General features: G+C 32.9%; 1 protein-coding gene across 1 annotated transcript; it reads right to left on the bottom strand.

The window, feature by feature from the left end:
• Positions 1–1,391: 1,391 nt before the first annotated feature.
• Positions 1,392–24,235, bottom strand: LOC145248344 (uncharacterized). Its single transcript, XM_080110259.1, has 3 exons — positions 23,919–24,235; positions 11,940–12,147; positions 1,392–4,045 (listed from the first exon to the last, which is right to left on the bottom strand). Exons 1-3 carry the CDS (start codon positions 24,156–24,158, stop codon positions 1,731–1,733), a joined length of 2,763 nt encoding a protein of 920 aa, XP_079966385.1. The 5' UTR covers positions 24,159–24,235; the 3' UTR covers positions 1,392–1,730.
• Between the last annotated feature and the right edge of the window lie 483 nt (positions 24,236–24,718).

Raw genomic sequence — 24,718 nt, 5'->3', positions numbered from 1 at the left:
TTTTATATTTAACTTTATCATTTTTTTTTCTCCTTTCTCTTCCCAGATCCTTTTTTATTTATAGTTATGTCTCGGAAGTAGAGTGAAAAGCACATCTTATTTTTTCTTTTATTAATATTTTTTTTTCCTTGTACACATTTTTGTGAATTATTCCATGGATTTCTGCCTTTGGATTATTATGGACCATCTTCTTCCAATTACGGGATTTCCTTGGATTTTACTTGTACAAATGGAAATTCTTTTAACTTTCTTGAAGTTTTACATTTGGATTTTACCGTCACTGGATTTTTTATCTTCCACCAGACTATCCATTCATGTGTAATCACCTTTTTCTTTACCATATTCCCTCTGCTTAACTTATTTTGTTTTCAAGTAAGATCTTTGACTTACTTGTTGTTTCATCAAATACTTCTGCATGCAAAATCCGATCCCGCATTTTGCTAATTTCTCACCTCTGATGAAAAAGAGAGTATTTCTTCAAAACTCCGCGGATTAAGGACTATCCATTTATCTAGTGTTTCCTTTTCAGATTAAATATGTTTTTAACTCATTTCAAAGTGTTTTTAACATATTTTATTAACTGTTTGCTCATATATATATATATATATATATATATATATATATATATATATATATATATATATATATATATTCGTTCATTTTCTTTTTTCTCTAAAACAATAACTTTTTAGTCCAACTTATATTATACACAAAGACGCTCCAAGTTGCCTAACCTATTAAAGCCAGGGACCACGTGACATATATTATCATTTTTATCATTTAATATTAATCAATTACCTGTTGTGTAGTCATGGAAGTACAAATTGAGTTGAATGTTACACTCTTTTGGAGGTTGAAAGTTTAATTAAGCGACGTTCAAAATACAATTTTTTTTCAGTCGTGACTGATGGAGAGAGAGAGAGAGAGAGAGAGAGAGAGAGAGAGAGAGAGAGAGAGAGAGAGAGAGAGAGAGCATGCTACCCCCGTGGATTGAATAAAATGTTCCATTCGAAGTTCTGTTCAGATTTCAAGTTGAACAGAAACATTCCCAAGTTCACTAAGATACACCTAGAGAAGGTCAGAGTTTATATCGACTGAAACATTTTGAAAATAGTATTCAAGATGAAAACAGTAGTCCAAATAATCCAAATAATAAATCCTCATCTCAAAAATTCAGTAACATGACATCTGTAATATTTTTATCATTATATTAAGAATTTTAAAAAGCATTTGGGATTGGAATATTTTTGGAACAACTTTTGCAATAATATATTTCAAATAGAATCAATGTAATCAATTATTTATTTTAGATAAAAAACATGCAACAGTAAAAAGAGCCTTGGACAGCTATTTTTTTTAACCCTTTTAGAATAAAATAGTTTAAATACAACTAATATAATCAATTATTTATTTAAATAAAAATACAACAGTAGAAAGAGTCCTGAGCAGCGTCAGATCGGGACAGTTAGTTTTGAATTTCATTTATTGTTTATTTTACTACACATACTGAAAATGTTGTTCCACTTTGAAAAGGAAAGACATGTCTTTACCCAAGCTTTGCCGTATTGATTGCATTCAGTAAATTGACTATCATTTATTATATAGTCGAAAAACTTACAAGTTTGCATTGGTGTTGTTTTGCAGGGGTCTGGAATATATGCAGGTAAAGGTAACCCTTTTTCATTTGGATTAACCCATATAGGAATAGTGCATGATGGTCTGATTGTGGTTTATACAGAACATTGCTTTATATTATTGTCCCAGATACTGTTAAAAGCACATGACTTTAACACCGCTTTTCCAGATCTGTCACATTGTATGAACATATGTTGGTCTAATATATAGATTAAGTATATAAACTCGCATTTCCGGTTTGAATCAATAGGGCATGGGTTCGGATAAAAAGGTTTTAAAGGTATTCCCTGTTGGTTCTGATTTACCCATGCAGGAACACGACATTCTGGTTTTGTTGTGGTTTGAATCTCAGGTACTGAGCATTTCCCAGCATTATCAATCCACGCAGAATTTGGAGGACATGTTTTTATAAGGGCATCCCCACTTTTACTGCAGACTATGAATTTATTTTGATCAAGCAGAAATGGTTTGTAAACAAATAAACAGGCTCGATCTGTATCTGTAACGCAAGGGTTAGGATAATACGTTGGTAGAGGTGAACCCGCTTCATTCTCATTGACCCAAGTCGGAATTTCACAATGTGGCTTGATTGTTGTATAAGATTCTGCTAAAACACATCGTTGCATGGTCTGTGACCATTCAAAGTAGTGTCCACATAGCTTAATGGATGCTTTACCAAGTTTATCACATTGAATAAACTTACGAGGATCTAATAAGAATGGTTTAAAGACAAATTCACACAGACGAGACATATCTGCCATGCAAGGATTTGGATAAAATGATGGCAAACTTGAAACAGTGTGAGTTTCATTAACACCAGAGGGAATTAAACATGAAACTTGCTCGGTTGTTAGAACTTCAGGTAAACATCCGTTAATATCCTTATCCCATGTAAAAGATGCTGGACAAGGCTTAACTCTCGCATTTCCAGATCTGTCACATTGGATAAATTTGTGCGGATCTAAATAATATAGTTTGTAAGTAAATTTGCAATGCCCATTTTGGTATGGTTTACAAGGATTAAGTAAATAATGTTCGAGTTCCGTGCCATTATCATTTTGGTCATCCCAAGATGGAATTAAGCAAGGTAGCTCTGTTGTGATTAGAGTTTCTGGTATGCATTGATTAATATCTTTATCCCATGTAAAAGATGCTGGACAAGGCTTAACTCTTGCATTTCCAGATTTATCACACTGGATAAATTTATGCGGATCTAAATAATATAGTTTGTAAGTAAATTTGCAATGACCATTTGGCTGCGGTTTACAAGGATTAATCAAATAATGTTCGAGTTCCATGCCGTTATTATTTTGGTCATCCCAAGATGGAATTAAGCAAGGTAGCTCTGTTGTGATTAGACTTTCTGGTATGCATTGATGAAAAGTATTGTCCCATATAAAGGATGCTGGACAAGATTTAACTCTTGCATTTCCAGATTTATCACATTGGATGAATTTATGCGGGTCTAGATAATATAGTTTGTAAGAAAATTTGCAATGATCGTTTGGCCGTTGTGCACATGGATTAATCAAATAATGTTCGAGTTCCTTGCCGTTATCATTCTGGTCATCCCAAAATGGAACCACGCATGATAGCATCGTTTCGGTTGTCATATAAATACTTGACATTTTTGCCGCATTACTTGTATCTACAGCTGGAATTGACGTTGGTAATGTTGTCTGTGTTTCTGTTGTTATAATACTTTGTTTTGGTGAGTCTTGAATTGTCGTTGTGAATAAGGACGTTGTTTCAAGTGTTGTTGCTTCCATAGAAGTTGCTTCCAAAGAAGTTGGTTCCAAAGAAGTTGCTTCTTCTGTAGTAATTGTATCCGTTTGCTTTGTCGCCATTTCTGTTGTTGAAGGAACTTTGTATGTAGTTGTTATTGATTCCGTTGATTTGTCTGTACTTGTCGTAGCCATTGTTGTCTTCAAAGAGCATCTGTTAGACTTCTGGTCCCATTTGACTGAAGTTGGACAAGACTTCACAATTGCGTTACCGAATCGGTCGCATCTAATAAACTTCTTTTTATCCAACTTATATGTTTTATAGATATAATCACATGGACGCTTTCTGTCTACTTCACAGGGGTTCGTATAAAAGCCTTCTAATTTGGATCCAGTTTCATTTGGATTGTCCCATGAAGGTATCGCACAGGAAGTATTTGATGATGCATAAGAATACAAGCAACTTTTCACTGTATCGTCCCACTGAGAATTGAAAGGGCATGATTTCAAAATAGCTTTGCCAGATTTATCGCATTGAATAAATTTTTCTTTTACTGGATATTTCTCATAAATGAACTCACACTGGCGCTCTGGATCAGGCTGACATGGATTCGGATAAGGAATAGGTAGCGATTTTCCTATTTCATTTTGGTTGACCCATTTCGGTATCATGCAAGAGAAACCTCCTGAAAAAATAATAACAATAATTATTATGGAACACATACACAAACACACAGATAATAAATATTTAAGTATATCTCTTCAGGGGACAACATTGAAAAAATGATTTTGTGACACAATAAATAGTTGTCTGTCTGCAGCATATATAAAAGAATTAAATTATTTTCTCCTTAAAATAACTCAAAATATAGCCATTGAAAGCTAAATCCATGGCAACAAAAATGAGTACACTCCTTTCAAAAAGTTGTCAATATTAACATACAACATGTCAACTCTCAATATTTTGTGTGACCACCATCATTATCCAAAACTGCCTTTACTCTCCTGGGTATGGAGTTTACCAGAGTTTCACATGTAGCCACTGGAATGCTCTTCCACTCTTCAATTACAACGTTGCGAAGCTGGTGAATATTTGAATACTTTGCGCACCTCCACCTTCTACTTGAGGATACCCTAAAGATGTTCTATTGAGTGCTTGTCCAGTCCATCACCTTTGCCCTCAGCCTCTTCAGTAAAGCAGTGGTTGTCTTGGATGTGTGTTTTGGGTCATTGTCATGCTGGAACACTGCTCTGCGGCCCAGTTTCTGGAGGGAGGAGATCATGCTCTGCTATTTGACAGCACATGTTGGGGTTGTTTACTCCACATAGGTCTTCTTTCTTAGAACTGTCCGCCTATGGAACATTGTTCTGCTGGCTTGCTTCTTGACCGACTATGATATCGTTGCCTTCAAGTCCAATGTAAACAAGTTCAGAAAAGTTTGCTGATGTTCACTCTACATAGGTCTGAAAGCTTCTGCCCACTCCCCCCCAGCAACTTGCTTTTATGATGCCCAGGTGCATCTCAAAATCATATGTGGGATGGGATTTTTTAGAACTGTTCGAGACCGTGGGCATTAAAAGACCACGGTCGCCATCTTGGATCATTTTGTTTTTCCTTCTCAGCCTGCACGCAGATAGACGCAAGCACGTTTTTGCAGTAAGCCTTCTCTATTTTCCATACAGGAGTTCACGTTTCCTTCAATGAAATGTAACTCTCCAATACCTGCAGCACTCATTCAGCCCCAGACCATGATATTCCCACCACCATGCTTGACTGTCAGCATGGCACACTCAACTTTGTAGTCCTCATCTGGTCGCCACCACATATGCTTAAGGCCATCAGAACCAAACAAATTAAATTCCGTCTCATCAGACCATAGGACACGGTTCCAGTAATCTATGGGCTTTGTTGACATGTCTTCAGCAAACTGTTTGTGGGCTTTCTTGTGTATTGCCTTCAGAAGAGGCTTCCTCCTGGGGTGACAGCCATGCACACCAATTTGAGGAGTACGAAGATAAGTATGTCATGCCTAAAGTAAAGCATGGTGGTGGGAATGTCATGGTTCGGGGCTGTATGAGTTCTGCAGGTATTGGAGAGTTACATTTCATTGAGGGAAATATTAACTCCAACATTTACTGTCAAATACTGCAGCAGAGCATGATCCCCTCCCCCCAGAAACTGGGTCACCGAGCAGTGTTCCAGCATGACAATGACCAAAAACACACATCCAAGACAACCACTGCTTTACTGAAGAGGCTGAGAGTAAAGATGATGGATTGGCCAAGCATGTCTCCAGACTTGAACTCAATAGAACATCTTTGGGGCATCCTCAAGTAGAAGGTGGATGTGCACAAAGTATCAAATATTCGCCAGCTCTGCAACGTCGTAATTGAATAGTGGAAGAGCATTCCAGTCATTGCATGTGAAGCTCTGGTAAACTCCATGCCTAGGAGAGTAAGGCCAGTTTTGGATAATGATGGTGGCCACACAAAATATTGAGAGTTGAAATTTATCTTAATATTGACACCTTTCGTAAGCGTTTTTATATTGCTATTTGCCGTTTAGGTTGCACCTATCAAAAATACCACTCCATAGATAATAGACACCCCACAAACTGTTAAAATTTTACCACGCAGCAACAATACACCCCCAATTTTAACCCTAAAACATATACCCCTTAAACTTAACACTATGTTAAAGACCATATACAATCTTATATATAATACTATATATAACAAGCTTCTCCTTTATTTATTTAGAATTCAATAAAGCTTCCCCCAACATTCTATAATTCCTCTTAATCTTTTTTGTCCCTAATGAACTGTACGCTAGATGCCGCATCTTCCACATGCTACCTAGCACCTTCTCTACTCTTCTGATGAAAAAAAAAACTAATTTAATAAAAATGTAAATTTAAAAAATAAATCTTTAGAATGTAGCTTTTTGATTCCATGACCTTTTAGATTGTAGTATTAGTAACCTTAAGTCAGAAGAGTTTAAAATCTATCCTTAAAAAAAGATGTTTTTAAAAAGATTTTTAAGTGGTCTTAAATTTTGGATCAGCAGTGTATATGAAATGAAGAATTTCTTCTTTGGCATCTTTTCAGATCGTTTACAGACATCAAAAAACTATCTTAGGAATTATTCTACTTTCGAAAGCCACGGATAATAACTTTCAAGTAGTTTTTTTTTTCATTTTTGAGTACACACATCTCATCCGGATTAACCCTACAAGGACTCGACTCATAATCTTTATGGTTTTCTTTTCTTTTTTTTCATTTTTTTATTCGTTTTTTATTCATTTTTCATTTTTTATTCGTTTTTTATTCATTTTTCATTTTTTATTCGTTTTTTATTCATTTTTCATTTTTTATTCGTTTTTTATTCATTTTTCATTTTTTATTCGTTTTTTATTCATTTTTCATTTTTTTATTCGTTTTTTATTCATTTTTCATTTTTTTATTCGTTTTTTATTCATTTTTCATTTTTTATTCATTTTTTATTCATTTTTCATTTTTTATTCGTTTTTTATTCATTTTTCATTTTTTATTCATTTTTTATTCATTTTTCATTTTTTGCCACTGTTTATATTTTTTCTTCTTTTTAATTTTTTCTTCTTCTTTTTTAGTTTCCTTGCATTTCGTTTATAGTCTGTGCCTTTATTTCTTTGAGTGTTACCGGGATCTCTCCAATGATGGCACATAATATATTTTTCACTTCCACTTCAGTTTATAAATGGACAATCAGTCTGGACAATCAGAGGGTTCAATCAAAGGGTTCAACATATTTTGGTATTAGTTCAGTCAGTCCGTTAGCATGACTGAATTTGGAAGACAAGACATACTCCATTTTTACTTGTAATTAGGAACATGATTTCCTATTTCTGTAGTCCTTTTTCAGCCATAAATTGTTAATAGTGTTTTATGATTAATTTATAATAACAAATCTCTTGTGTAAATGAAACGATGAAATTTTTTGACTGCAAAAATAATACTTAACGCTTCCTTCTCAATTTCAGGCAATAATGTACAAGATGTATTAAGCGATAAGTTTCAGCAGACCATTTTATGTAAAATGCAAGCTGCAATAACTTATGAATTAGTATTAGTAGCTTTTTTTTTCTTTTTTTTTACACTGGCATCACCACATTATCAAGGCCAAGAGGCCACTCGAGGATAAGGGTTAAAGAGTGTACAGCAGAAATTGGACAATATAGTAATCAATTCGGCAAATTTGTTAACTTATATGGAACGGCTCATCAAGAACTTGTTTACGTTAGACTTGAAGACAACCATATTGTAGTCAGCCAGAAAGCAGGAAAACGGAAGACAATTCCACAGGCGTGCAGTTCTAAGAAAGAAGCTTTGTTCTTGGAATCTACGTTTAGGTTTAGACACAGATAAAGAGTGTGTGTGTGTGGGGGGGGGTAATTATTGATAGTGTTTTCAGCTAGACGAGTGTTTCTTGTGAAAGTTTGGCGAGGGGGAACCATAGACTGAAGCTCAGTCGAACACTTTCCATGAAAATAACGATAAAGCAGAGACAAACTCGCAACATCTCTTCTGTGAGCTACTACTATTTTGCAATTTGGATTATAATGCCTTAAAATAACTAAAAAATGAGAATACTTTTTCTCTCAAACGCTTCCTGGCATTGTGTCATCCAGAGCCAATTTTTTTTTTCAACACCTTGTTAAGTGACGCTCTCAAATTATGCATTATTGGGATAAACATATTGTAGTAATTTGCTAACCTAAGAAAACTTTGCAATGACGTTTTGGGGAGCTGCCATATTTGTTATCACACCTGTTTTTTCTGAGTGATCTTCTACCACTAGTGTCTATTATTTCGCCCAGATATTTTATTTCTTCCATAACATTTTTGCATTTCTCTTTCTTTAATTTGAAATGATGTTTTGAATTCCTTTAAATGCGTTATATACATGAGATTTCTGTTGCTCGGTGCTTTTACTAACTATTAGTATATCGTCTAGATAAACTAAGGCGTGCATTACCTGTTGAAATGTGACTGGTACAACCTTTCTCCTGAACGTTAATCCTTCAAATTTGTACTCTTATGGATATTTTTATTTATACACAGTATATTTGAGCACTCTTCGTCCACAAGTATTTGTAGATACATCAACTTTGTTGAGTTTTGCGAATATTTCTTCTGGACTAGGCAGAGGATAGTGATAATCTTTTAGTGCCTGGTTCAAACATATGCAAAAATCTGCACATCCACGAATTTCATTACTTTTGCTTTTACATAGACATGAAGTCCATTTGCTATATTCAACTTTCGATAACAGTCTGATTTTTTTTCAAGTCTATCTAATTCCTTGTCAATTTTATTTAATCCCATAAATGGCATATTTCTCTTTTTTTCTAAAAATCGGTTAAATATTTGGTTTCAATTCAAATTTGGAGTTACTTTTTTACATTTTCTTATTTCACCGGATAAAAACTTCTGAAAAATTTTCTTACAATTATTTCTGTAGCCAATCTGCTGCAGCATTTAAGGTTTTTATTTTATATATATGTCAGTAAAAATTTATAGACATACTAACATGGGTGCAAGGCGTTGCCCGGGTGATTTGAGGTGTATGCTGAGCAAAAAAAAAAAAAGGTCAATTTTTTAAACTTTGACCCCTATTATGACCCCTTAAAATTGATTGTTTTGGGCTCAAATCAAGTTATTAAGTTAGATCCATGTCCAAGGAACCTATATCTAAAATTCCAAGTGTTTAGACCCAAAATTGTAGGAGGAGTTTGATAGAGTTCTCAAAAGTCAAATCGTTGAACTTTGACCCCTTAGCCAAATTTCTGGCCAAAACCCGATCACATCGATTTTCCCAAATCTCAGTACCATGTATATCAAATTTCGAGTCTGTAGGCTAAAAATTGACAGAGTTATTGCATAGGGAAATGTACACACACATATACACGCACACACACACACACACATACGCACACATTTTCACTTTTATAGATATAAAAATAGATTCCATACTTTAAATTTTCCATCTAATCCGTGCTCAAAAGGTTACTTGAATTGTTCATCATTAACATTTTTTAATTTTAAAGGTGTTTCTTGTAACTGCAATTATTAGTCCGCGCTCATTTTTTCTTTTTTTACCAGTGATATGTTTTGGATACATTTTTAGTTTTCATCAAAATCGGTTTTCTATTTTCTTTCATGTTCAAAGATTTGGATTTCAATATTTCTGTTCACTATTTCTACTTGTACAACTTATAATATTTTCGACTTCGTCATATTTAGCGATTCTAATAAACTTTTTTAATTTGCCTTTTTTACGCTGCAGTGTGTACGTTTGTGCCGCATGTGATCGCATGTAAGACAGTTTGTCATTTAAATAGACTTATGCAGCTGGAAGCAACCGAAACACAGTTGAGCAGGTAAATATTTTTGTTTTGTTTAGAAAATTTAATTTTTCCTTTTGTTACGTATTTTTCTAATACGTGACACTCCATTTTGTTCCAAGTCTTTTTAATCTTGTCGAACGTTGAGGAAACGTTGGTAGTCTTCTGTGATATGTTGGCGTGCTCAATAAGGTTCATTCATCAGTTTATTAAGAACCTTTCTTCTGATTTCTGCATCCGTATTCCATACTAATCAAATATAAGCATTTAAAATTCAACTCTGGCAACTTGAAATCATTGCAGTGTTTGTTAACTACGCTTGTCATCTTTAACTTTCGATCCTCTATAGAATTTCCCTCTTTTTAGGGCTACAATTTAGTCAATAATTGTATTACTTTAACAAATGCAATGCCGCTGTTTCTTTTTTATCACGTTGACACACCAGTTCTCGCCAGATCACCAAAGTTAAGCAATAATGAGCCTGGCTAGTACGAGATGGGTGACCATTTGGGAAGGCTATGCGCTGTGTGTGCCGCGCGGAGTTGTAGAAACGCGTTTTACTCACGGGGAGAGATACCCCCCCTTGAATCAAGACGAAAATCAACGGAAAACTACCGTCTTTACTTGTCTTCCTGAGATTACCATGGCTCTACAATTTGGAGTGCTGTGTTCGCCGATGCTCTTAAAACAGCAGGGCTGCTGCTTGCATGCATATAAATAACGAATTTGGTACGCTCCATTTGATTTTTTTTGCAATTCCATTTATTTTTCTTTTAATACTTATTTTACTTGCAATTCCATTTTTCTTTATTTTCCTTTTAATACGATGTTGGTTGTTTAGCGATTGCAGCCGCTAATCTCGCTGGCGCATCGCATGTAAAATTTATAGAATAGCATTTTTAATTTCCTCCATTTTTCGTCACTTCAATTAAGATGACTTCAGTAGTCATAACTTTGCTTATTAGAAGATAAATTCAAACTTATTTTTATGTTTCTGATTTAAAAAATCGACAGACCTTTTCTTCGCGGTAGGTCGATTTAAATTCCCAAACCTATTTTAATATATTTTTCAACCATACTTCTTGATGTTAAAGTGTTTGTTTTTGTTTTTTCTACACAGTTGGCACACTTTAGTTGTAAAAAATCCAGTTTTGTTTATTGTTATGATTAAATATCCAGAGGTTGCCACAAAAGTCTTTTTCCGACAATCCAGCATTCCAGTTGTAATAATAGTTATGTTGTATTCGACATTGCTGTTGTATTTCAGCCTCTGTCCCATCGACGAGATGTTGCATCCCTCTGCCTGTTCTACAAATACTTCAATGGTGAATGCTCTGATGAACTGCAAACACTTGTACCTCCCCGACGTAACTACCCCCGACAAACCCGACAAGCTACTAAGTCTCATCCCTTTACAGTAGAGATCCCTAGGTGCAAGAAAGCCTTTTACTCCAATAGTTTCTTCCCCAGAACTGCGGGTCTTTGGAACTCCCTTCCGGGATTCTGCTTTCCCAACTGCAACGATATGCAGAAGTTCAAGTGTAATGTCAACAAACATCTTTCTACTCATCTCCCTTCATAATGACCCCGCTAATTAAGTCCCTGATAGTAGCCCCCTGCTTCAAAGTGGCACTGTGCCTTGTTTGGAGTGAAAATTGAATAAAAAAAAAAAAAATACAAGTCTTCATTGTCAGTTTTGTATACAAGTTAAATCCGGGTTAGTTTTGTATACAAGTTACATCCGGGTTTTGTGTCCAAATAAGTCTGACTTCCTTGTTGCTAGCGTGATTTGACGTACGTTTGAAATATGTTGTTCTGAATACTCGTTGCCAGTTTTGTTAGACATAGGTTTGAATCCTCGTCGCCAGTGTTGTGGCATTAAAGGGCAGATAATAATCAAAACAACACGGTGGTATATACACAAGAGTGTATTTACAGAAGTACAGATTAATATATTACAAAAAATCTTCGTCCAATACTGGCTATGACTCTATATATAGTGTCTAGAAAAGTTCATCTATTTTTGAAATAGATCAGCATCACACTATTAAAACTGAACTGCTAAAAAGTAAAAGAATAGTTTTTATCAAATTCGGTTTTTATATTCAGAAAACCTTGTATTTTATCAATGGTATTCTGAAGAGGGTTAAGTTTTTAAAAATAAAGTGTGCGTTATTTACATCGATTATAAGCTTACCAGATAGTTGAGCTTGAACTGAATTTTGATCTTGTTGTGGATCGTGGTCAAGTTTTCTGATGTGGCTTTCTTGATTCGATTGACGAGATAAATTTGATCCCTGCAAATGTTCTCGTCCAACTTGCCACCTATTTGCTGCATCCGGGTTCGAGTGAATTTTTTTCGTTTGGAACAACCGATGTTTCTTATTCAGCTCGTTTTTATTTCCCTGTTCAAAAAAAAAAAAGAAAAAAAGAAAGAAAGAAATTGGTGTTTAAGTACATTAGGTACATTGGAATCTCACGGAATTTTTTTTCTCTCTCTCTCTCTCTCTCACTATCATAATTTTAATATTTTTAATAGTTTTAATATATTAATTTAAATTATATTAATTGGGTAAGAAATTTTCAGTAAACACCATCTAACAAACTTTTCAGAGAAAAATTTCTTTCATTTTGTGAAAATATTACAATTTGCAAAGGATTTCACCATATCGTATTTTATGGACGACATCATTAAACAAATCTCCATCGTGAATACCTTGAATCGTGTAAGTGTTCCTCTTTCTTCATTGAACTTAACTGCACCATTGAATATCCTTTTTAATGTCGGTTTCTTTTCAAATTTTCATGTTACATGAAAGGGCTGTCCCCTTCTCATGTAAGTAAGAAGACAGACTAGATAAGTGAAAATGATATTAGGAAAAGGTTAGAATCGAACCCTGTAGGCAAGTGTTAAAGATAATGGAAAAATGGAATTTTAAAAATTCAGTCTATTGTTAATTCTATTAGAAATGGTTAAATATTGTTTATATCGAAAACAGAGTCGATTGGCCATTCTTTAGAAATCTAGATATTAAATATGTCAGTTAAATGAATGCACAATGCGAGTTAAATTATATTGTTTAAAAATAGGTTAGATAAGAATTGAGGATTCTTTTGTTTGCCAAAAGTCTGTTGGACACACATATGTAAAGCCACGTGAAAATTAGTCACGTTTGGATAACACACTTCTGACGTCATAAACAAAAGGAATTTCTCAATATATGAATCTGAGAGTGGTCCATTGATCAGTCGAGAGTTGAGAGTCGACAGTTGATGAGAGATAGTCTGTTGGAGTGGGAACCCCTTAGAGGCGAAGGGTAGAAGATTAGACCATGTAAATCAAAGTTTGAATTCCTGACGTCATCGACCGGCCGACCAGATGAATAAATCAATCACCATCAATAATTTGTAACAGTTTGCTCGTGTCGTCATTCATCACAACCAAAAGAGATAAATGTGTTTTATCATCTTATAACGACCTTTTCAAAAATTATGTGCCCCCCATCATCATAAGTGAACTACCTCCTCCTCCTCCTCTCTATATGTGTAGAAGAACTGTAGCATCATATCTCCCAGTCCGTATTAATATGAAACCTCCAAGAATAGTTACATTCTTCGTCATGATGAAATATATATATATGTCTTCCCATCAGAAGTGTCATCACCATCCGTTATACGTTATATATGTCCCCGTTTATGTGTCCCCAATATGAGCCCCTGCTACACAACATTCATGCAAACATTTTAGTTTTCAATCTGTGTGCTAAATAGCAAAATTTATGACTGCCTATGAACATTATTTTGCTAAAAAACATTTCTCTAATGAGCCATTTATTGAAACTCCATGGAATGAGGAAAAAACTTAAAATTTTTGTATTCCTTGAATAATAAATTTGTTGTAATTTTTTGAATTTATAGAATTACATCTAAAATTTTCATTCACATATATATATATATATATATATATATAAAATGAACTCATTTTTCACTTCTGATTTTGACCTTAATAATCAAGACATTTCATGCAAATGTAATTTTTTTTTTCAAAGGTGAAATCGTTGAACTTTGACCTCTTAACAGCCAAATTTCTGGTCGAAAACGGATTACAAAGATTTTTCTAAATCTCAATACCCTGTATATCAAATTTAGAGTCTATTGACTAAGCTATTGTGTAGGGAAATGTACACAGACAGACAGACAAACGGACAGACAGACATACAGACAATTTCACTTTTATAGATATATAGATATATATATGTCTAAGATGTGAAACACTTTTATTTTGACCTTAATAGGATTGAAAATCAAGACATTTCGTGCAAATGTAATATGCACAAACTGCAGCACATTATCTAAGGTATGTTATAGGCCTATTACCTCTACACTTCCTCGATAATCGTGGATTCCTATATTTTTTCTGGTGAGAGTCCACAGCCAAAATCGGTTAGATTCAATGGAAGTTGTAAAATCTTTTCTCTCTAATAAATTCCTCCTACCCCCACTACCACTTACCCCATTGCAGAATCGTTCACAAGGGGCATTACGAAGAAACACCAGTTTGGGTTCGTAGTTGCTTAAAAAAAATGGAACGGCATTTCAACGTTTCTTTTCGTTCTATGTTTTCTACTGGGTGAAACGCACCATTGGATTTAAGCGAATCGAAGGTTTATTTATGCCATTTTTATTTTGCTTTATTTCGTTTTGTAGTTGATTAAATAATTTGGAATGGACTGGGTGAAACGCACCATTGGATTTAAGCGAATTGAAGGGTTAGTTATGCCATTTTTTTTTTTTTTCGCTTTTCGCTTTTCACTGTGTTTTTTGGTTTTCGTTTTTCAGAAGACGTCCATCATCCTTTTCCCTGATTTATGCTTTGATTTTGCAGATTTTTTACAAAAGTTTAACATCGTTTTCATTTTTCATTTTTGAAATTTTACACGAAGGTACTTTACGTGTCTGGGGGTGTTCTTATTAAGGTTTTGTATTAGAATGCATCTGATAAGTATCGAAAATCGATAATCGAAAAGATTCCATTTATGAAGAAAGTACGATTCTGCCCAAAGTTAACACTTCTATACATCCATAATTCCAGCTATAAAATCAACAGAAGGTTCTTCTATTAGACAAGGTCGCATTCGAAATTATGTTCAGTTATTTCTTCGCTTATTCTTTGCTTTATCCACTTATGCACACACCTCCAAACAACCGGGCAACGCCGGGTAACCCCGCTAGTATATATATATATAAATACTAGCGTGAGTGGATAGATAGAGATGTGCATGCAGGTGTATGCAGATATATATGTGTATAGATATATATAGTCTTGAAAGTTTCTTTAAAAACCTTTAAAACTATAAAAAAACAAAAAATCTAAAAATTTTTCAGTAAGTCAATTAATCTCCCGTATCGCTGAATAGCTTTGGACATCCTGTATATATATATATATATATATATATATATATATATAGTAATTTATAAAATATATATGGCGACTAAGCTACACTGAATATTCTGCGTTTCATCCACTGTAGGATTCGTCAGGCTTATATATATATAAATTAGTATTGTGTTTCACATCTTAGACATATATATCTATATATCTATAAAAGTGAAAGTGTCTGTCTGTCTGTCTGTCTATCTGTCCGTTTGTCTGTCTGTCTGTCTGTGTACATTTCCCTACACAATAACTCTGTCAATTTTAAGTCAATAGACTCGAAATTTGATATACAGGGTATTGAAATTTCGAAAAATCTTTGTAATCCATTTTCGGCCAGAAATTTGGCTGATAAGGAGTCAAAGTTCAACGATTTGACCTTTGAGAATTCTACCAAATTCCTCCGACAATTTTGGGTCTAAACAATTGAAATTTTAGATGTAGGTTCCTTGGACATGGATCTAACTTAATATATTGATTTGAGCCCAAAACAATAAATGGTAAAAGGTTATAATAGGGGTCAAAGTTAAAAACATTTTACCACTTCGATCTCTACCAAATTACTCAGACAATTTCCGGTCTAAACATTTGAAATTTTACATAAAAGGTATTCAGAGATAGGGCAAGCTTTTTAATTGGTTTGGGTCGAAAATTTGAGCTATCAATATATAAATCTATGTATGTATGTTTGCATGTCTACCTAAAACTTTCGACAGAAGCGACGAATTTTCACAAGATCAGAATTGTTTTTAAACTCGACCCTTCAGACGACAAATACCGAAAAATTGGTTAAAAACATTAATTTCTTCACCCTCAACTGGGCATTTTTCTACAGGAAGGGGTCGCTTTTTTACCGATATTTTTGAAAGTCATCCCCTCTTTCCGATTGTCTAGCCTTAATTTAAACCTATGTCACTTCCAGTTTGGTGGTGGTCGTAACAGCAAAGACGTCAGGTTTTTCCCCCGTTCTGTTTCTCCTTTGTGGTATGGGTTCGAGTCTGCCTTCCTACTACCTTTTACACCTCCAAACACCCGGGCAACGCCGGGCTGAAATGCTAGTATATATATATATATATATATATATATATATATATATATATATATATATACGAATAGCAATATAGCTAAATATTCCAGGATCCAAATATTTATTTTTCTTACCAAACAGCTCTTTCAATGTATTAAAATTTCAGTACATTTTTACAGATTCGTTCCATTATGCAGAAACAATCGGTATTATTATGTCAATACCGAATCTTCTCGGACATATTAGAAAAAACATTATTATTCATGAGAAAAACAGAAAATTTTTGTGCTTAGAAAGAAAAAATACATGACAATATGCCAGAAATAGGAAAAAAAGAAAATTCATAGAAGACTCAGTCTCGCTTATTTGTTTAGGTAGCCACCTTGAAATGCACGCACAAATATATATATACATATATATATATATATATATATATATATATATATATATATATATATAATCATCTTCATACAGTACTGTTTCGCTGTATCACAGCTCATCAGTACGGCTAGACTAGCACCCATCCTTAGTCAGGATTGAGCTCACAACCATCTAGTTGATAGTCGGCAGTTCTAACCTCTGGCTCATGGGATCAGTGTTCGCAAATGACCTCATCAAATGACCATTTACATCGACACTTGCCCACCGCTTTTATAGTGCTTGCTTGTTTATTTACAAACAGAGAGCAGGGGGGATCATTCTAATAAAGTGCTCTACCCAGGAACTGAGTCTTATAATATAGTCATCTATATGCAGTACTTTTTCGCTGTATCACAGCTTATCAGTGCAGTTATATATATATATATATGAATTCGCGCATAAGCCTGACGAATCCTATAGTTGGATGAAACGCAGAATATTCAGTGTAGCTTAATCGCCATATATATTTTATAAATTACTAACTAGCTCTACCTACGTATTGAGCACTTTTGAAGTAAATACTTAAAGTTTACGCATAAATCTATACTTTCGTATAGTAAATTTATGTGAATAAATGAAATAGTTATATATATATATATATATATATATATATACACACACACACACATATATATATATATATATATCTACCTACGTATTGAGCACTTTTGAAGTAAATACTTAAAGTTTACGTATAAATTTATACTTTCGTATATTAATTTTATGTGAGTAAATGAAGTAGTTATATATATATATATATATATATATATATATATATATATATATATATAACTACTTCATTTACTCACATAAAATTAATATATATATATAGATGTGTATGAGTATGCGTGTATTTATATTTGCACAGGTTTTTAAATTTTTTAATGATCTATTTCTAACTAGCGCACACGTGACAAGGGTAAAAAAAAATAAATATCGGTTTTCTTTAAAAAAAGATTTGAAGAAAATCAACGAAATTGTACTTACTTCGATTATAAAAAATATATATACATTCCAAAAAGTCACTTACCTATAAAAATACTATACAATAGGTACTTCCATTCTTCATTGTTAAGAATTTATCCATATTTATATTTTAAATTCCATGTATTTTTTAAATAAAAGAATTTTTTTAAACAACTATTTGAAAATACTGCCATTACGTGAACATTTTTACGGTGTTAGCGAAACGCTGAACTGGTGTTTGTTCTTGTTTTGAACTATGGATGGACAGAACGACGTAAAAACCACACATTCGCGTTAGCTATCTAGCCTAGTGCGTGAAGAAAGATGTGTTCCCATAGGTGAAAAATAGTCACATTTTACTTATAAGTTTATGCTTTAAAAAAAAAACAGTCGATGAATTTTTTCTTTCTTTTCTCAAAGAAATACATGCATTTTTGATTTAATATATTTTAATTCTTCTTATTGATTTTTTTTAAATATCTAAAAAAAGAAAACATTGAATGAAATAGAAAAAATTGTCGTCAGCGTCCAATATTTACTTGATAATCTAAGCGTAACATAAGCTTCCACTTAAAAAAATCAACGTGGTTTAAAAAAAAAAAAAAAAGGTTTTACACTTTAGACTTTACAGGTAAATTTCCAAAAAAACACTTCTTTGTTTTTTTGTTTTAAATTAGAATATTTTATTTATTGATCTTTTATCTTCAATTTGTGATATATAAAACTTTGGTGAGTAAATTCATTATTTAAGTTTTGAGAGACATTTCATAATGGGGGGGGGGGCGTGAATTAAAAAAAAAACGTTTGTCTAAAATATTATATTCAGTTTATTGGAAAGAGCATAATATTTCACATTGACCCTGAAAATATCGTAAAAATAGAATCAATAGAAAAATTTTGATAGATTTTTAAAGTTTAAAAATTGAAAAATATTTAACTCGTAAAATTCAATTGATTTCATTACGTAAAAGAATGGCTGCATGTAGGCGCGCCGGCACTTTGTAAACACTGTGTTTTAAAAAATAAAAAATAATATTTCTATTATTTTTTAAACAACTTTAATAGTTTATTTTGGAAGTATATTCCATAAAGAAAATAAACTACCCACTTCAAAAAGAGAAATTACGAGGTTTTATATTTTATTCGTAGTTTCGTGTTAGGGGTGTCAAAAATCCCCCCCCCCCCAATTTCTGATACATGTAACAATTCACTAGGTAACCTCTACAAGAATGCAGTTTATTTACAAGGTATCGAAAAAAAATTATTTAAAATTAAAGAAATATTTTGTCAAGAAAAATAATATACAGCATTATTGCTAATTAAATAAAAATGGGACATCAAAAGGTGTTGTTTTTTAAATCTGAAGCCTGATCAAATTTCCAGGTATTTTTTCGCATCTACTTGCCAAATGTCTAGATGATGTTTCTCAGAGAGTTGTAAAGGACTATGATGTTTCTCAGAGAGTTGTAAAGGACTAGGATGTATAAATTCTAATCCCGTTATAAAAGAATAATGAAACGAATGGAATTGAAGGAAACAAAGACTCAATTGATGGATAAGATAAACGTCGTTTATTTACTGTTGAAAGAAATGAATGTTTTAGATATAACATGTGTTCATGTCTGTGCGGGTGTAACCATCGTTTGTAGAGGACTGGTATTATAGAAGGAAAAAGGAAATGTGTTTTCATCTCACGTTCGGGTCACTATCGTTTGTTTGTGCGTGGGAAGAGAAGTGAGTAATATAGTAGAAATGAGAATGATAGTCCAGCGTGTAGACAAAGACAAAGGATAGTGAGTTAAGCTGTACACCATGTTAGCCGTCAGCTACGTGAAGGTATTCTCAGGGACAAGTTGTATATGTAGAGAGAGAAAGAGTGAGAATGTGTACGTACGGTCTGTTAGCTTTTTGCCCCACATAGTAGCAAGTAGTGTGAGGCACGCAGTCGATCCGTAGACCGACCAGCTCGAAAGCTGGGCCAAAAAAAAAAAAAAAAAAAAAAAGAAGCCACTTGTTGCTCTCTCTTTCATACTCATTTCCGGTGGTCTTTTGCGCATGTGTGTATTTCCTTAGAAAGGAAGTGACGTCGTCCATGTGTGCGTACGTATGCGCGTGTGTGAGTACATGTGTGTACGTTAGCGTGTGTGTATATACACTGAAAGTGAGTGTATATACGCGAACGTGAATATATGTACGTGTGTGGACGTGGGCGCGTATGTTTGTGTGTGCTTATGTATATGACAAGTAATATAGCTTGAAATGTGAACGTGTGTTTTTGTGTGAGACTAGGAAAGGCTCGCACAATACTCCCTTTCCTAGGGGAAAAAATATATGCAGTGTATATATATTTATATATATATATTTTTTATAAGTAATGTTTTCGGCAATTGGCTTTTCGTCCTGTTTTTTTTTTTTTTTTTTTTTTTTTTGCTGTTGGTGTGGTTGTTTGCAAAAACAAAACGTCAAAAGGAACGGAATGTAAAAAACGGAGTGTGTTCATAAAAAAAAGTATTTACTTACGCGTGGAAAATGTTTTTACTCTTTTTTTTTTAGGCTGACGTTTGTTTGTTTGTTTGTTTGATTTTTGTTGTGTGCTAACATGTGCAACGAGTTGCTTGGACAGAGAAGTGAATTGTTCGTTTGGAAGGAAAAAAAATTTTTTTTTCGTGGTGACGTCGTGTATCCAGTTGCCATTGTCTTCGCATGTGAGTCTGCGGTAGTGTGTGTACATTGTCTGTATGGGCGTTTGTTGTGCATTCCTTCGTGGTTGCCGGCTGTGTGAGACTAGGAAAGTCTTGCACAGACTTCACAGTTAAAAGATTTCAAACAAATGGGCAAGTTTTATTTTCTTGGAGCTGCATTGTCTGGCCACTATGTCCTCTGAAATTGTTGTTTTATTGTCTCTTTCTCGGGGTGGGTTAGGGTTAAAAATATATATGCATATCTCACAATAAATTCATAAAAGTCTTGGATAAAATACATAAAGGGAAAATATTTACACATATAAATTTAGTGCAATTATTTAATAAATATCGATTGAAAGTAGCAATTGGAGCAAGCGATGGAGGTCTGCTTCTTAAAAGAATATATCCCGCAAGAACTGTTCTAAAATTTATTTTCAATGGATATTTATTCAATAATTGCCTTTTTTTTTCCTAATTGGCCAAAATGGTCCTTTTTCCGTTGCCCTTTCTTCCGTTGCTATTTTCCGTTGCCCAATTTCCCTGAATTCATAAATTTAACGTAAAATGATCACCCGTTTCCGGGCCATTCTAATTGTTTTAAAGCAGTTAACTAAATTTTTTACTACTGACCCCAAGCCCAATCGGCAAAATCATAAAACCACAAGGAATGCCTTTATTTTTCTTATTTTTCTTATTTTTCGTATTATCACCTGGGCTTACAGTTAGTAGTAGGAAGTGGTCGGACATTTTATGGCTTTTGACAATGACATATTTTATACTACAGTTTCAGCAGGAACATAAATATGCCCAAAATGAAAAACTAACAAAATTCGTCACCTGTTTCTTAAAACACTGTCCGGTTCGAAAGAGGTGATCATTTTACGTTAAATTTATATGCGAAACTGTTTCTCAGATTGTTTAGATACAATGGCCTAAAAAATGGAGAATGGAACTTTTTCTTTTCGCAACAAAAAGTTATAATTGCGATTGGAGAAAAATGAAAACGGAAGAAAAAACACCAATAATTCATAAATTTACATATACCTGTTAAAAATTAAACAAAAACATTACCTATAAATACTCATAGTTATAAAAAAAATAAATATAAAATGATTTATTTAGAAAGTTAAAGTACAGGATCACTTTCACATATAAATTTAGTGTAAAATATTAGTGTCTATTTCCGAAACATTCTAGTGTGTTAGGTCAGTTAACCAAAAACATTTTTTATATAAGAGATAAATACTGTGCGTTTATTTGGGAGGTGGTGTCTACTTTTTTGAGTGATTACGCATGGTTTTACGACGTTGCCAATCGAACTTAAGTTAGTAGGAAACAATTTTAGTTAACATCCAGACATAATTAGAATGGCCCATAAATTACGATTATTTCATGTCAAATATATATTCGAAACTCTAATATATATATATATATATATATATATATATATATATATATATATATTCCACTCTAAATACTAAAATCATTGCTTTTCTTTCCTTGAGCTTTTTTCAAGGGGTTCACACGTAATCACCTATACTAGCAATATTTCATCATCATCATCATCATCATCATTATTATTATTATTATTATTATTATTTAGTATTTTTTATTTTTATTATTATTGTTATTTATTATTATTATTATTATTATTATTATTATTTATTATTATTATTATTATTATTATTATTATTATTATTATTATTATTATTTATTTATTTATTTTTATTTTATTTTTTTGCATCTCGTTTTTGTTTTTGTGTTTACAGCAAAGCAAACCAATTTTTTATAATTACTATAAAATTTTCACTTCGTTCATAGAGAGAAGGCACTGAATAGTTAACAAAGCCCACGCCCTCTCCATTGTTAAAAAGGTTATCTAAATAGTAACATTATTATTTAGAAATCCGTTCATAACAATGGGAGGGGGCGTTGTTAAATATTTTATTCTTACATCGTTTTCTCATTTTGCCTTTCAAATCGTCGACTATTTTCAACTGTTTATGAAAACTTTCAAGAAGCATGTAGCATGTTGTACACTAACGACGAACTGATACAATCTGGCTTTGTTTTAGATCAAAGTAAATCAATTACAAGGAAAACATTTCAGAAAAATGGACGCGGAAATTAACGGGGGGCTTATGTAATAATTTTGAAATTTACAAAAAGCAACAAATCTCTAATTAAATATTTATAAATTTTAAAAGAATCAGAATAGGGAAAATTTTGTAATCGTCCCATTACTAATATATATATATATATATATATATATATATATATATATATATATATATATATATATATAGTTTTAAAAGTATAATTATCCACTGATACGTGTTTCGTCATCTACGACTCAGCAACCGTAATTCAAATCGTAATTCATGCGTGTAGCTACAATCAACATCCAAATCAATGCTTTGACGATAATTACGGTTTTCAAAAGGCGAACAATTAAAAGATAAATAAATAAATATATATATATATATATATATGTGTGTGTGTGTGTGTGTGTGTGTGTGTGTGTGTGTGTGTGTGTGTATACATATATATATATATATACTTCTTAACTGTTATTAAAAATATATTATTATAACCTTATATTTAAACCAAATTCAGATTTATAATTTTATTCTATTTTTATTTTTTATCCTCAACCGATATTAATTTGCTTATCAAGTAAATATTTTCCTTTTCATTTTAATTTTTTCCAGATACATCTGCCTTACTTAAAAATGCTAGGTTTATTTATGGTGTCTTTTACATATATATATAAAAACACCCAATATTTTTGCTGACGACGAGACTCTGTTTTAAAAACAATTATATGTCAAAATTATTGTCCGTGGCTTAATGACTATCACAATAAAAACATCATTTCCGAAACGATCGTACAAATTATTGACTTTGTTGTTGTTCCTTCTTATGAAACAGATTTTTAATTTTTAATTCTAATTTGAATTTTTAGAACAATAGTCTAAAGAGCTGAGTGTATGAAGAGGAGACCTTGCTTATTAAAAAACTATATGTAATAATTATTGTCCGTAACTTGATGTCTACCACAATAAAAACATTGTTTTTCGAAACGATCGTACAGATAAATGATTTTGTTGTTGTTCCTTCTTGTGAAACGGATTTTTAATTTAATTATAATTTGATTTTTAAATTTTAAATTATCAATCACATTACTTAATATATATATATATATATATATATATATATATATATATATATATATATATATATATATATATAAGTCACAGAGATCAAATGAAATGAATATATATATATGTGTGTGTGTGTATATATGTATATGTATATTATGTATACATGCATGCGCGTGCGTGTGCGTGCGTGCGTGTGCGTGCGTGTGCGTGCGTGCGTGCGTGTGCGTGCGTGCGTGTGCGTGCGTGTGTGTATGTATGTAAGAGGCATGCATAATAAAATGAAATAAATTGTAAATTTGTTTGTACGTGTGTCGCGGTATCACAGTTAGACGATTAATCTATAAGAGCAAAACAAACTGCAAGTTTGGAATCCACACTTATGAACGGTTGTTCTTATCGATATCCGAAGTTCTTGCAGCATTTATAAAACTCACCAGCGATTCGAATCTATTTCACCGTTATAAAGTGCAGTTTCACTTACCTTCCATTTTTTGTTAACATATCCACTGAAAGCATGAAGGTTCTCGATCAAATGGTCTTCTCTTCCCGTCCAACGCGAAGGCAGCGGTAATAAACGCCGCTTAAGAATAGCATCTCTGATGCGGATGGATCTATGCAGAGGTCGGATGCTTTCTTGGTACAACTTTGAATATAAACTTTCCGAATGGCAAGAAAATATGAAAAACAAAAGAAAAATGAAGGAAATCCGTAAACAATGCATGACTGGCAATCGATGTGGTAAGAAATAATCAAGCAGAAAACTTTTGTTTTCATCAAATACTTATCAGATCGATAAGGAAATAAAACTCATTGACCTCTTTTAATAACACCTTAATAAAAAATATCAAAGTTCACTTTTTATTATAGTAAGCTTATAAAATACCAGTCCCAGGACAGGTATAAGCACTAAATGTAGCATTAATTTTAAAACCAGAATAATTATTGCGTAAAACAATTCCAGATACAATCCTGCAAAGAAAGTTAAACTATTCGGGTTCTTAACAGTTTCAGATGCAGGATTTTTTTCAACTTGAATTCTTTCAGGACTTGAATTGGCAGGAGGATGAAAAGCTTTTCCACTTAGCTCTTCTGGGGAGGGATCCAGCCTTTGGAACAGGACCCAAAATCTGATGCGGATGATCTCACGACCAACGGGCAAATCCTTTTTTCATCTGCTGACCCACAAGATCTGTAATTCTGACTCCCATCTCTCTGATATTAGCATCTCCTCGTTTGTAAATTGATCCCTCTTCTTCATCTCTTTCCTTCTTCCGAATCTCT

The sequence above is a fragment of the Euprymna scolopes genome, chromosome 26 (genome assembly GCF_053919585.1).
Source record: "Euprymna scolopes isolate OS-2025 chromosome 26, ASM5391958v1, whole genome shotgun sequence".
Taxonomy (NCBI): Eukaryota; Metazoa; Mollusca; class Cephalopoda; order Sepiida; family Sepiolidae; genus Euprymna; species Euprymna scolopes.
Note: the sequence above shows the minus strand (reverse complement) of the source record. Positions and strands in the feature narration are given on the sequence as shown.